This window comes from Vigna umbellata, chromosome 11 (assembly GCF_029865625.1).
Source record: "Vigna umbellata cultivar VRB3 chromosome 11, Vumbellata_1.0, whole genome shotgun sequence".
In the NCBI taxonomy this organism is placed as follows: domain Eukaryota; kingdom Viridiplantae; phylum Streptophyta; class Magnoliopsida; order Fabales; family Fabaceae; genus Vigna; species Vigna umbellata.
This window is the reverse complement of record NC_142175.1, coordinates 26702758-26718942: the sequence shown is the minus strand read 5'-3', so window position 1 is coordinate 26718942 and position 16185 is coordinate 26702758. Positions and strand designations below refer to the sequence as shown.

At 32.2% G+C, this 16185-nt stretch overlaps 1 protein-coding gene across 1 annotated transcript; it reads left to right on the top strand.

Moving 5' to 3' along the window:
• Positions 1 to 284: 284 nt before the first annotated feature.
• On the top strand, positions 285 to 4021 carry LOC124840120 (BTB/POZ domain-containing protein POB1-like). Its single transcript, XM_088102261.1, has 6 exons — positions 285 to 668; positions 998 to 1114; positions 1568 to 1695; positions 1784 to 1847; positions 1944 to 2223; positions 2831 to 4021. The coding sequence occupies exons 1-6, from the start codon at positions 419 to 421 to the stop codon at positions 3642 to 3644; spliced, it is 1653 nt and encodes a 550-aa protein (XP_087958387.1). The 5' UTR covers positions 285 to 418; the 3' UTR covers positions 3645 to 4021.
• The last annotated feature ends 12164 nt before the right edge of the window (positions 4022 to 16185 follow it).

Below are 16185 nucleotides of genomic sequence, written 5' to 3'. Positions count from 1 at the left end.
AATAATTAAGAAAATTTATAATAAATAAGTAATTGAAAATTTATAGTGAATATAAAGATAATTAAGCCAATTTAATGTTTCTAACATAAATAAAGTTACTTTCTCGATAAATATAAATTACTTAACTTGTACAAAACCCAATAACTAAAAAGAATTATAAATAAATAAGTAAATAAAAATGTAGAGAGTGAAAAAAAAAACATAAAAAAAAAACAACAGAGAGACTAGTTTATTATGGCGATGAAGTTCAGATATATATATTGGGATCATGGCTTTGATCTGTTATTATTCTGCGTTTTTTGTCTGTCACATACTCTCTCACGCTTTACTTTTTGGTAATAAACCCTTCAAAAGGAAAACCGTTTTCTCCGTTTCTCGTCTTTCAACCTTATCTTAGGTTCGATTCTGCGTTAGACGCATGAAGGATTCAAATTCGGATCTGTTTGACCCGGTTGTGGCCATGGAATCCGAGTGGTCCCGCGGCGGTTCAACTTCCGACGCCGATTTCGCCTTCGCCTTCAACGACAGTAACTTCTCCGACAGGGTTCTCCGGATCGAGATCATGCCTGACCCCGTCGACGCCCGACCCGATTCTGACGGCTGCACAACCATTGCCGACTGGGCGCGCCACCGCAAGCGCCGCCGCGAGGATATAAAAAAGGATAACGGTTCTCTCACTCTCTCTCTCTCTCTCTGTCACTCCCTCTATCTGTTTCTGTTGTTTGTTTAGAAAAAATAATTTCTAGGGTTTCAATAATTGTTCACTGGTAGAAGTAGAAATGGTTCTGATTTTGCACGTACTACGTGTTTTTTACAAAATTAGAAAAAGGAACAATAAAATGGTTAAAATTGGAAATACAATTGGGTGTGTTTTTTTGTTTGAATTTGAAAGTTTGTTTTGCCTAAAAAGAGTTTGTTAGATGGATATTGTTTACGTAGAAGTCTGTGTTTTCAAATTGTATGCTTAATATATATGTCTATCCTCTTTTGGATGCAGGAGCGGATATTGCTTCGGTGCCAGACGAGCAAATTTTGAACGGGAATCAGCCTGATTTGGATGAGTGTGAAAACCAAGATGAGGATGCTGTTGCAATGGTTGAGGAACCCAATTCTGGTATTTGAAATGAATGCCTAAAAAATATTACGCTTGGGGAGAGCTTGAACAAGATGAAAACAGAAAAAAATCATCTCCTAGTTGTTTTTGGTTTTTCAAGTACTTGGTTTGGAAATAGTTTTTTAAAACTTAAATGATTCTGGATGATAAATTAATTGTTGACGGGTCTAAAACTGTTTTAGAGAACAGCTTTTAAATCCTAAAATGAGAAGGGAATCCAACATGCCCCAGTTATATATAGGTTTTTGAGAACTCTACATTTTTCCCAATGAAATGCATATGATTGAAACATGAGTGCGATTTACTTAATAAAGAGAAATTTTTCAGAAAGTATGACATTCTCCCTACGTATGTAAAAAGGAAACGCATATGGATATCTATTGGTTCCTTGTCTTAAGTATTGAGTTATCAGTTCTGCTCTATGGATGTTTGAGTTTTGTGTGGTTAATGTAGGTGATGAAGCTACTAACAGTATTGATTCAGACTGGAGCATGGACTGCTCTGCAGGAGCAGTTGTAAGAGTTAAAACGCTGCATATAAGTTCTCCTATCCTGGCTGCAAAAAGTCCTTTCTTCTATAAGGTAGATGGATATCGTTGTCTTTATAGGGTGCATTTTGAATATTTTTTCCAAAGTTATGTTTGCTTAGCAGTTTATTTACTTTATTCAGCTTTTCTCAAATGGGATGAGGGAGTCTGAGCAGAGACATGTCACCCTCAGAATTAATACCTCTGGTAAAAACATAGGAATTCGTTTTTTAGATTCTTTGTATGATTGTTTTTATTTTCCCTCAAATGTTTGCTTACAACTACCATACTTTTATGTTGCAGAAGAAGCTGCTCTCATGGAGCTACTGAATTTTATGTACAGTAACACCTTGACTACTACTACAGCACCTGCTTTACTGGATGTGTTGATGGCTGCTGATAAATTTGAAGTTGCTTCATGCATGAGATGCTGTAGCCGGTTGTTGCGGAATATGCCTATGACACCTGACTCTGCATTGCTTTATTTGGAGCTTCCTTCTAGTGTCTTAATGGCTGATGCAGTCCAACCATTGACTGATGCTGCAAAGCAGTACCTGGCTGGTCGGTACAAGGATATAACCAAGTAAGTGTTTTCCTTTTAAATTTTAGTTTCTGTTATATTATCTGACACTAAAGCATTACAAACTAATACATATATTGGATGGAGTTTCTTTTCCTTGATCTATTTTCTTTTTCTTTTATTGAATGGCCCTCATCATCCTGCTCTCTTTGTCTGTGCTGGTATTAAATTTTGTCAGTTGTAGCTACCTTTTGTATTTTCTTTGAATTTTTAAAATTGCTCATATTGTTGGAGGCTGCGAAGAGTTGGAAACAAAATTCATATTCATAGAAGAGACTCCTATGTGTGTTCATTGCATCTAATAATTGGTACCCTTGTATATAATACTCTGGTGGGTGGCTACTACTTTTAGTTAATCAACTTCTATTGTGTTTGATCCTGCTTTTGAATGACCTGTTATGCGAGTCTCTATCATAGCTCCCAGTATTCTGCATGTTTTACAATGGCATTCTGAACCTTATATTAATAGGTTATAAATATTTTAGAGAGGCTTTCTCTATTTCTCTGTTTCCATGACAGTCCATTCTTTAGAAAAACACCTGTTTCTTTTGTTGCCATTTTTCATCGTTTTGGTCTTAGTGTCATATTTCTGAGTTTTGTATACGTCCAGGTTCCAGGAAGAAGTTTTGGCATTGCCCCTTGCTGGAGTAGAGGCAATACTGTCTAGCGATGATCTTCAGGTTGCCTCGGAGGATGCTGTATATGATTTTGTGTTGAAGTGGTCACGACAGCAATACCCTAAACTGGAAGAAAGGCGAGAAGTCTTGGGTTCCCGTCTAGCTCGTTTAATACGCTTCCCTTACATGACCTGTCGAAAGCTTAAGAAGGTCTTAACCTGTACTGACTTCGATCATGATGTTGCTTCTAAGCTTGTACTGGAGGGCCTATTTTTCAAGGCTGAGGCTCCACACCGCCAGCGGGCACTGGCAGCAGAAGACTCTGCTTCTTCAAACCGTCGATTTGTGGAGAGGGCATACAAGTATCGGCCGGTGAAGGTGGTTGAATTCGAACTTCCACGGCAGCAGTGTGTGGTGTACTTGGACCTGAAGAGGGAGGAGTGCGCCAATCTATTTCCATCTGGGCGGGTATATTCTCAGGCATTCCATTTGGGTGGTCAAGGTTTTTTCCTATCAGCACATTGTAACATGGATCAACAAAGCTCTTTCCATTGCTTTGGGCTGTTTTTGGGGATGCAGGAGAAGGGGTCAGTGAGCTTTGCTGTTGACTATGAGTTTGCTGCAAGGTCTAGGCCAACAGAGGAATTTGTTAGCAAGTACAAAGGCAACTATGTGTTCACAGGGGGAAAGGCCGTTGGGTATAGAAACTTGTTTGCTATTCCATGGACATCGTTTATGGCTGAGGACAGTCTTTACTTCATCAATGGTGTCCTCCACCTTAGAGCTGAGCTCACCATCAGACACTGACCATCACTTGTAGTTGTAAACTTGTATTCCAGTTGGTAGCCCTGACCTTGTTTAGATCTCGAATTTTCATTTTCTGTTAACATGTAATCTTTTCAAAGCTAAATATACAGAGGAATGTCCTTTAAATGGCCAGTGTTGCATGTGATTGAGGTCAAGTGAACTTGCCTTTCCGTGATTCGCTCAAAATATGCTTCTGAGTGTCATCACACCAATATTTTAGCATAGGATGTGGTCTTTGCTGTGGGCACTTGAGGGTTTTATCTCCTGCACCAAAGAAATTTATCAATAGTCTATTCTGTTCTAATTCATTTTTTGTTTTTTTGGTTTTGTAGATTGCTTTTTAAAACATGTAAATAAATAAAGTGCTGGGTTTGATATTTTTCTGCTTTGTTCTTATTCCACTTTCCCAATAGCGTTCGAACGCATCCTAAATTTTCAATTTTATTTCTCAGTAATTTAGTTCCAAAATATCTTCAAATTTTCATGGACAAATTCCGGTGCATATTCCTAGAATTCATTTGTTTACTGGGCTAGTTTGGCCTTGTCATTAACTGCTAAAATCTCCTTGAAACGAACTCTTGAAGGGTGTTGCTCCCTTCACCACTATCCTATATTTTCTTCTACTTTCTCACAATATTTTAAATACAATTATATTCTTTAAGTTAAAAAGATTTTTACTTTTATCCTATTTTAAATAATTTGAAACCCTAATTTTACTTTTCCAACACCCATCCACGGAACTTTCTTCTCCTTTTCCCATTTTCGTTTCACCTCCCCACCTCCCGCACTTCCATTCCTTTTTTTTCCTAGTTTTTTTTTGTTTAAAAGCTTCCATTGCCGCCGTGGTGTGAAGGAGCGTCGCCGTCGTGGTGTGGAGGAACATCGAGGAGCATCCAGAGCATCAACCAGCGTGAGGAAGTATACATCAACGGAGGTGACATCCTTTAACGGATGTCCCCTAATAAAACAAACTCTAAAATAAAAAAGTAACATTTAAAAGGAGGTGACAACATCCGTTTAAGGTAAAACGGATGTCGACATCCGTTTTTCCTTAAATGGATGTTGACATCCGTTGAAGGATGTTGACATCCGTTGAAGGATGTTGAGATCCGTTGAAGGATGTCACCTCCGTTTAAAGGTTACGTTTTTTATTTTAGGGTTTTATTTCAAGGTTTATTCGAATACGAGGAAGCACGACACACACTCTACACATTGCACCACGAGAGCGATACTGCACCACAAGAGGGAGACTGCTTGATAATTCTTTTCACCACCACCAAACTTTGCAACTTGTAGTATCTCACGACGAAAGAAAAAGAGGAAGAAATATAATGTTAAAATGAAAGAAAAGTATTTTAATAACCATAAAAATAAAATTTTACTGAGGGACAAAATAGTAAAGGAGAGGTGGAGGGAGAAAGGTGTGGTGGTGGAGGGAGCAACACCCACTCTTGAAATAATCTTATTTATTTCAAGAAAAAACTAGTAAGAAAGAGATGTTTTTTTTAATCAAAATGTATTTAACATTATCGACAATGCCATAATTCTTTTTTAAAATTCTTTAATACAATGTTATAAGTCGTGTTCCTTAACATGACTCTTTTTAAAGTGTATGATCCAAATTACGACTTTTTTATATTGTATTTTTATTTTTTATTCGAAAATAACTTTGCCAAAAACTGTTTCAATTTATTTTAGAAAAGTAAAAATCGTGTTTCATTCATGATTCCTCTAAAATATTTTTCAAGGAATTAAAGAATATAAAATGAAAATCATATTTTAATTAGTAATTTTAAACAAAATCATTAATGAAAATAGGTAGAAGGTTTTAAAATATAGTTTAATAAAAACCACTAGGAAATAGCTTGAGATGCCAAAATACATTACAAATAGCAACAAAAATATGAGCAATTAAGCTATTTAAAAATGTATATTAATATCTTTACCTATTTGTTATATGTTTCCATATAAGGTATGCATATGGTATGACATATTAAGATACAACTATTTTTAATTGTATCATGTCTAACTTCTTTAATAAGTTTAAAACAACATCAACTTGTCAATGCTTCAAAACTCATAATATCGATTTATCTCAATAAGATTATCCTCGAATTCCAAAATAAAATATTCTAACCATAACACTCAAACATTCATCGTATTTATATAATTACCGTAGTTAGCATCGTAAGCATGGTGCAATCTCTGAAATTAAATTTATTTAAAAAATATTTCTTCACTTACATAAAAGTGTAACTTAAGGATTTGGAACATCTAAAATTAACTTAAGAATGAACAAGGCCAAACTTGGAACATCGAAAATTTGGAACATCTAAAATTTATATTAAAATTTATCATAATTTTATTTAAAATTTGTTTAAGTTTTTGTGATGTAAAATTATTTATTAAATTATCGTAATTAATTTTATTTAACATTTTTTTCAATAGTATTAGTTGAGATATTGTTGTTCTTAAATAAATTTTTATTATCTTTAATTTTAAAAAACTCTTTTTATTAAAGGAAAGATAATAAAATTGTTAACATTATTTCATAAGTTATATATATATATATATATATATATATATATATATATATATATATATATATATATATATTAAAAAAGAATATACTTTTATATAATTAAGAATGTTAATTTGTTTATCATTTTCTAATCTTATAATTTCCTTTTAAGATATTTAATCATGAAAATAATTCAATTTATCAAGATTCAACAAATTATCATATTTTAAATATTTGTCAAAGTTTAAGTATTTTTTTTTCAAAAATATATAGTCTATTGACTTTAACTTTTTAATATTAAATAAAAATCCAAAAATATTTTCATATATTTTAAATTGTTCAAATTTACTTTGAAAAATAATAATTATTTTATCTACCATGTGTAGAAAGTAATTAATTCAAAATGACTCTTAAAAACCTTTTACAATTTATTCTAACTATTTTCATCAAATTGTTTCTTTTTTCTAGTAATATGTTTTTTTTACAAAAACTTTGATTCAATATCCATTTCAAAAGGAGTTTTCTTGACCGGAATAAGAAGACATTTTAATTGTTTAATATTTTCATCAATGCTAATATATTTTGATTGAAGAAAGGTATTACTTTATTAAATATAAATTTTAGTATCAATAAAATTTAGGGTTAAATATGTTTTTAGTCCCTAAACTATTGACCGTTTCTGGTTTTCGTCCCTCTTCCAAAGTAAGGTACAATTTAGTCCTCAATCTTTAAAAAACGTTCGTTTTAGTCGAAAAAACGAACGTTTTGAGGACTAAAACGAGGACTAAAAACAAAATTTTGAGGACTAAAACGAACGTTTTTCTAAAGAATGAGGACCAAATTGTACCTTACTTTGGAAGAGGGACGAAAACCAGAAACGGCCAATAGTTTAGGGACTAAAAACATATTTAACCCTAAAATTTAACATGAACTTATAATATTTTAATGACTTAATTATGTTTTGAATCCGTTATAAATTTATAAACTTTTAATTCAGCCCTGAAATCAAAATTTTAAAACTTTTTGACTTCCTGCAATTAAATGTTCATTATATATGACATACCGTTATCTGACATTGTTCAACTGTAACAACCGTGGTTTACAAATATCATGAGGAGGTCCTCCATAGATATTTTTCGTATTTAAGAAAAAATCATTTTAAATTAATTAAAATTATAAAATACAAAATAAAAATGCAAAAATATTAAATATTTAACTATAAAATTATAATATTATGAAATTACAAAAATACTAAATTATAAAATTAAAAAGTTATAAAATTATAAAATTATGAAATTATAAAATTAGGATGTTATAAAATAAATGAATATAAAATTAGACAATTATAAAACTATAAAATTAGAAATTTATGAAATTATGAAATTGAAATTATAAAATTATAAAATTACAAATTGTAACATCTCATTTTAATAGTATAAAACTACCAAAATGAAAGTTACATAGATGCTACAAGAACAACTAGGTAAAACAAACCTCCTTTAAAGAAGAGATGTACTTCTGTAGATCTATTTAACAATTCATCTGCTTCTCCCTTACCTCTAGCTTGAACAACTGAAAAGGTGAATCCCTAAGCTCACACAATTAGGTGATCATCGCAAAAGAGAAACAAGACTATCCCAAGTGATTTAAAGACTCTAATAAGTTCCAAATAACTAACCAAGACTATCCCAAGTGATTTAAAGACTCTAATAAGTTCCAAATAACTAACCAAGACTATCCCAAGTGACCTTTAGAGCACCTAACTCCAAAATCAAAATTTCACCACTTCACTTCCTCTAAAATAGCTATAATCAACCAACCTTATCATAGATTTCTAACATATTATACATCCAATAACAGATCAAATCATCATACAATACATTTCAACATCACAGTTCATCATTTCACAATCAAAACACACAATCCATTATTCTACAAGTACTCATAGGACAAAATTCTCATACAACTAGTCCAAGATTTCTAAATTTTCAAACATGCATAACTGACATCAAACAAAGCATGATCTAGCTTTCCTTACCTCTCAAAAGAAATTATCCAACTCTAAAAATGCTTCACTGATTACTTGAACCGCAAAGAAACTCTAGAAACACCTACGAATCACCAAATTGACAAAAGGAAAAGTCCTTAGGACCTTAGATTAACCAAGAAGCTCAAAGAACAACACAAAACACACATGCAATGGACACTTCCATGCATTGACTCGATTAAAGAGCGAAGAGCAAAAAGGAGCTGAAACTTACTTGCTCTATTGTAGAAACCAATCGAATAGATTTGTAGACCTTTGTCGTGGTTGATTAGGTACCTCGTGATCGTCAAATAGATGACTCGGGAGTTAGAACTCTTAGAGAGAAGGTAGAGAACTCTAGAAAAGTGGTTTCTAGAGAGATGATACGTTTTAAAATAATGAAACATGTTTATAACAAAACTATTTATAATAAAACCGTTTAATAATAAAATAATGGAATCTCAATATTTTTAGACTACCATCACTTCTAAAAATACCATTTTTTGGACTTTTTGTGAGAACCGAGAGGTTTAGAAGAGTTTGGAAGAGACAAGTGTAAGCAAAGGATGGGACCGAGCGGTTTATATTAAAATAAGATTGATATATAAATGAAAAGTTCCAAAAAGTCTCATTCCATTCTCTGCATACAACTTTACCTATCCAACTTCTTCTACTATCTTCTTTTCTCCTCCTTCTCTCTAAAATTCTTCAATCTCACTTCATCTGTTTAATGATCAGACTGTGTCTAAGTAATCTAGGAGAAGAGAGCCTTCTATTTCACTTATTAGTGTAGTGGTTAAAGCTGGTAAGTTTCGTTCCTTTAATTCTAGTGAATTTTGGAATTTCTGACACATGCAAGTAAGCCTTGCTGTTTGCATGTGTTCATCAGCCTTCTCTTCTATTTTCTAACTTCATTTTTGGTGCTTTGGATGGTCTCTTCTCACCGATCAGTTAGCTATAGGAGTTCTTAGGATTTTATGGAAGTGTGAGCAAATTCTGGAAGGGTAGAAGATTTTCCCGTTTGGTTAAGAGGTAAAGGAAGCTAGTTAATTTAATTGTTTGGTTGGTGATATATGAAAACGTTGTTAGATGGTTTTGCATATGGGTGAAATTGAATGTTTGGGTGATCGACATTATTTGTTTGACATGTTAAATATTGTGATTGTTGAGTTGTAGATTATACAAACCTTGGAGTGAATAATGGGTTGGGAAAATATTCAGTTTTGGTAAATTCTAGTGTGTATTTCATTTTGCAGAAGTTCTGCAGAATTATGTAGAAAGTCGAGCACTCGTTGTTGAACGCTTGGTCATGTCAAGTAATCAATCTTAACGGTATTAAGTTTCGTAGTAGTATTTTGTCTTAGTGTTGCTCGGTTTAGTAGTGACGTTCGATTTTAACAATATTCGTTTTCGGTCTTGACAATATTCAATTTGGTATTAGCATTCGTTCTTAGTCGTACTAGGTTTAGCGTTCGTTCTTAGTCGTACTAGGTATAGCGTTCGTTATAGTCGTACTATGTATTAGCGTTCGATTTAGTTGTGCTAGGTTTAATATAAGTGTTAGGCTTTGTTTCACGATCAATCTTATTAACGTTCAATTTTAGTAGTATTCGGTCTTGTCATAACGTTCGTTTTCGTACCAGTATTCGGTTTATCTATAGGGTTAGGTCTTGTACTGACGTTCGGTTTTAACTGTGTTCGGCCTTTTAGGGGACTTACCAGTTAATGATCGTTCGATAATGCTTTAGTGTCCTACCTAAGTTAAAAGTGTTCGGTTGTTCTAGCGTTCGACCTTTAACTGCTTTAGGTTCTGGTTCGAGCATTGCTCGTTAAAGAACCGTTCGACCACGTCCATGTGTTGTTTGTGTTTTTCCGTTCGGTCTCATTCATTGGTTATGTTGAAATTTCCCGTTCAGTCGTACTCAGAGGTTGTGTTGTTGTCTGTTCGGTTTCTTCTACAAAATGTTATTCGGTCTATTAAACGTTGATTTCATTGTTTGGTTCGGATTGATTATTAGAATTGTATTCATATATTTGTATGAGAAATTGTATTGAAAGTTAAATAAAGTATGAAGTTCCAACTGGTATGAAAGAGAATTTCAAGGAGGAATGTCTCAGTGATCGATAAATCAATGTGTTGGTATAGTATGAATATGGATAGCGAAATCTACGGCGTTCACCCTGACATTCTAATGATTACCATGTCTCAAGCTACACCCACGAGTGCACGAACGACCAAAGCTACATATTCATACTAGTTCGGATGATCGGTTAAAGTGGTCGGTCAATATGTGTTATATGTTTTTCTTCGTGTTTAATTATTTTATCTGTTCGGTATGTTTGGATTGTATGTTTACATGACTATTAAATTGCACTAGCTTACCCTTCTTTATGTCTTGTCATGTTGTCCGTTCGATATTTCTCCTTTGCAATGATCATCCGGTGGATGTGAGCAGAGGACGGTGAGTGTTCGGTGGAGCAGGCGCTAGATGGAGAGGACTCGGCTGCTTAGTTTAGTACCGATCGATCATGGGAAGTTTTGTAGGGACCGATCGGTTGTGTCTATAGATTTGTTCTTTAAGCATGATTTTGTAAAGTTTTAATTTTATGGTTATTTTTGGATAACTGTACGGTTAATACTTTATTAATTAGTAGATGATTGTTCTATTTTATCATGTTATGTAATGACTCTATAATATAATTATACTATATTTTTGGGATGTTACAGTTTTACACAAATTATAAAATTGTAAAACTATAAAATTATAAATATAAAAATATAATTATAAAATTATATAAATATAATTACAAATTGTAAAATTACAAAATTGTAATTCATAAACTTTATAGTTACATAATTATCTAATTTTATAATTTTATATTTTGTAATTTCCTAATTTTATAGTTTCATAGTTTTATAATTTTATAACCTTATAATATTTTAATTTTTTAATTTTGTTATTTTATAATGTTATTATTTTATAATTTTATATTTCATAATTTTATTGTTAATATATATATATATATATTAAATTTAATTAAAGTTAATAAAAATTTTGATTAAATAATGTAAATCTTTGATTAAAGATACATTATATAACAACATTTAAATAAGATGATCATGCAAAAATAGATGCTACATCACATAATTAATAGAAAATTTAATTGTAGGAACTCGATTAAAAATTTTAAAATTTTAAAAAATCAATTAATTATAAAAATTTAATAGAAATTCAATTGGAAGTTTCTAAATTTATCATGAATTCAAAACTATTTTAATTAAATTTTGTTCTTAAACTTAATTTGAAAATTAATTTAATAAGTATATTTAATAGTAGAAAAAAAATTAGAATTTTTTTTAAAGTCTATAAAACAAGTGCTTTGTTTAGCTGCCCTGCGTACATATAATTGGATATCCTTTTGTAACTCCAATCATAGCTTAGTTGAATCATGTGATTCACGACTCAGTTGAAGTTTGCGCCTACTTATATTTTCTGCAAATTAAACGAAACAACACAAAATAAATGAAAAATCATCAAATGTGAAAAATAATAAAATGAAGAGCAGTGGATACTGATTGGAACAAACTCACTGTAGAAAAAAAAAAGGAAAAGAAAAAGTTTTACACTCTTTTTCTTTAAGTTCTGTAAGAAGAAATAGAGAAGCACGTTATTAACTTTTTCTTTAACACTTTTCCATTTACAAACATTATGTGTGGATAACTTTAATAAACTCCAAGACATACTATGCATAATTCGATGTACATTTCATGACTTTAATATTTTCTTCTAATAATGTAAGAGGGAAACCCTTTTGTCTTTTTTTAAGTGACAATGATATTTTGTATATGAGATATACTTTATTTTCAATCTTGCTTTTCGTTTAAAAAGTTAATTGTCATTTAAAGATCAATTAATTTTATCTTTTACAAAAAAAAAATTATTGTTTAAATTAGTATATATCTATTATTATATTTTTATTTTATTTTTTTAATACAAAATTAGTCATTGTTTGTACATCTATTCCAAATAATATTAGACATTTTTTTAAGATGACTATTAGAAGATATAGAGAGAAAAAAAAGACAATAGACCGTCAAGACTATTCTAAAGAAATAGATATCCAAGATAATGATAAAAAAGGAACATCATTGTCATTTGTCAAAAAAAGGAAAAAAAAAAAGTTATAAAGCAAAACAAAATCATTAACCAAACATTTAAAGAAAAAGAGTTTGTGATTCCAGACATTTGCAAATGCATGCATGATAATATTTTACCTCATAATTTGGTAAGAAACTTCTTATTTATATAAATGCTAAAATTTGTTCCTAAATGAGAAAGGTTTAAAGTCTCCTATTTATCACGATGTTAGAGTATATTATTTGAAAAACTGGGATGACAATATTTAAGATAGTTTGAAGAAATATAAGAATAAGACTGTATTTTGATGTGTGATGATTGGATTGATGGAAGAGGAAGTTTTATTACCAACTTTTTGGTTGATAGTTCAAGTGGAATAGTTTTCTTAAAATATATTGTTATTATTAATGTGATTAAAGATGTCAAACAAACATTTGAAGGTATTAGATTCGGTGGAAGAAGAAATTGGGAACAATAATTGTCACGCCCCATTAATTACTCTGATAAGTCACCACTGTGCTTCCATTAATGCACCGTGACACGCACACCCTTCCATTAAAACGCACTCACACTCACACTGCATGCATGCTGACAAGTGTCACTTTGGAACGTTTCCAAGAGTTAGTGGAATCCAAGTGGCAGCATGCGGATGGACGTTCGTCCTACGTGGGAAGAGAATTTAATTTTTCTGGAAAACTCTTCCCATTCCTTTGCACACTTCGTCTTCCTCCCCGAACTCTTGCATTCCAAATTCTCTACCTTCTCTCTAGAAACCTTTCTTCTTCTCTCTTCTGCAACTCATCACCCTTTACTCCGTTCACGTTTCAGCACCGTGAGAAGCGTCCCTGCACCGTGAGCTTTTCATCAAACCGATTGGTTTTGGATTCTGAAACGGGTAAGTTTCACGTCCTCAACCACTCTTCATTTTCAACATGCAAGCCTCGTTTTAATCTGCATGCACCTTCTCTGAACCAGTATTGGTTTTTCTGTAATTTTAGTTTGAGGAGTTTTGGGGTTTTGAACGTTAAGGGTAGAGGAGTGTACTGGAATCTTGTTTTCTCTCTGAAGAACGAACGCACGTTGATTAATCCGGGTAAGGGAAGCTTATTGGTTTAATTCATGTGATCTCTGTACTGCATGTGAGTGTGTGAAGTTTGAAAATATGATTATGATTCTGAGATGATATATGAAAATTGATGCATGTATGTACTGAGAATTTTATGCTTGTATATATGAATGATCTGTAAAGATTGTATGTTGTATGATCTTGGTATTGAATGATTGGATATGATGTTTAATTCAAAGCTTGAGAAGTATAAGATATGATATGATATGATTAAATGAATGTAAGTATACTGGAAAATATGACTACTGTATGTGGAATTTAAATATGAGAATCCTATGAAAATGCACGTTCGTTATCGAAACGGTCTTTAACCGTTCGGTAGTCTTGGTAAATTCTTTGAAATAGTCGAACCTTTCATTTGGAAAGGATTTCCCTTGAGGACGAACGCCCTCTTATATATAACTTTACGTTTGAGCGTTCGGCCAAACGTAGACTTCAGGAGTGTTGTGTGAGAATTTGAGAAGCCTGAAAGTATATTTTTGAACTCTTAGTCAAATTATTAAAACATAAACTTTAAATATCTCATCTTATATAAATCCCAATTTTCTATGATTTTGAATTCAGCTAAGAGCCTCGACCTAAAAACGTACGTCCTAAGTGGCGCTCGGTCTTATACCGAACGTTCGTCCCAACAGTGTAAATGATAAGTAGCGCTCGGTCCTTTACCGAACGTTCGTTCTTTCCGTAATTATCAACGAGCGGTAATAGTGTTCGTCCTAAATTGAAATAGCGTTCGTCCATAAATTTAAATAGCGTTCGTCCAATAGTTCTATTGATGTTCGTCCAAGACTTCAGTGACGTTCGTCCAAATTTACTTTAAATACCTGATTTTGCGCTCGGTCATTGACTAGCGATTTGTCTTATGAATTAACTCGTGATCGCTTTAGTTATCTAAACAAGTTTGAGATATGTCTATCCATTGGATTCGGTTCAGAGTTATTGAACTAAAATTTTTATAAGTATTATTTAGATCGTACCAGAGTCAGTCAATCTAACTGATTCAAAGGAGTCTTTTCTCGGTCTCACTCTGAACGTTCGTCCTCGTTATGAAGGGGAGTGAACGTTCGTCTTTTTATGCAAGAGGAACATAGAATGAAAATGTATTTAAGAGGAATAATTAATATGTGCGAACACTATAAGAGTTGAAATTGGGATTATGGTTTTTGAACGAGCGTTCCAGGGAGGAACGACTCTTGAATGGAAATTGAGATTTGTTAGTATGAACGTGGTAAGCTTAGATGGTGGTTCATCCTGATATTCCGTGAGTGCTCGTTCTCAAGTAGAGATGAGTAGGTCATGCGTGGGAATGGCAGGAGGTCTAGTCCATAACTGTAACTTGGACAGAAAAGACTAACCTCAGGTGGCTACTGATGAGTATTCCAGTCACTCACCTGGGTGCACGGACGCCTTAGCTACACAGGATTCATACAGTCCGGACGGTCGGTCTAGCATCAGGATTTTTGGATGGAATTTATTGTATGAATTGAATGTATGTGTTGTGAATTTACTTGTGATTTTGATAAGTATGAAATATCTGTTTGACTTGAATTTAATTCAATAAGCTTACCCTTGCATTTCCATTGTGTTGTCTTGTCTATGTATATCCGTCATGTCCTTGCAATGATCATCCGTGTGGATGTGAGCAGAAGGTGATGCTTCTTTGGAGCAAACACTGGAAGAGGAGATCCCTGCTGAAGAAAATTTAGTTGAAGTTGAAGTGAAGGCCGAACAGTGAGCGCGTTCGGTTTTTAGATAGTGTAAATAGCATAGTAGGATAGTGAGTGGCTGTGAGCGAGCGCTCTTTGTTGCTGTACATATTTGGACGTTCGGTCAATTTTTGTAAACCGTTCGTCTTCATTCCTTTTGTAAACGCTCGTTAATTTATACATGAAAGGCCGTTCGGCCATTTATTTAAATCTATTTCCTTCGCTTTTAAAAACTGTTTTGAGTTATTGATACGTGTAATTATTCTAAGTATATGGTTGATGACTGTATAATTTTGGGATGTTACAATAATGTTTAGAAAGTTGTGATAAATGGTTTTAATTTTGTGGTAGTGGAAAAAGAATATTAAAGGGAGAAAATAACTAAATTATTTTGAACTCCTACAATGATAGTAAAGAGTTACAAAATCTAGTAATTAGGGTTTTAAGTTTCAATTGTAGTGCTATTATAGGCGAACATAATTGAAATATTTAATCTAGTGTATACTAAAAGAAGAAGTCTTTATAATAACAAAGATTTAATGTTTTTGTTTTAGTGAGGTATAATCTTCAACTTGAAAGGCTAAAGAGAGAAAGAGGATATTTTGAATCTTATATGTTTATATGATATTAAATCAAAATAATGAGTGAAAAAAATATGATCCTCACGTACTAAATGATGTTTATAAATGAATATACAACAATATATTTGTTTAAACTTTAAAACTTGTGCAATATAACTAATCATAAATGTTATTATACTTAATTTTTTTTACTTGTTTAATAGATTCAATAAATTTAACTACGAATGTTGATAAAAAAGAGAAAATCTACCGTACTAACTAATGAAAATGAACTTGAATGTAGATGTGGAAGAAAATTATGAGAATGAACGAGAATAAAATGTCATATAAGATGAAGAAGAAGATGAACTAAGTGAAATTGATTTTTCAATATAGTAAATAGTAATTTACTTTTTTACCATCATGCTTTCTTATTATGGGTTGAATATTTAACTAGTTAGCT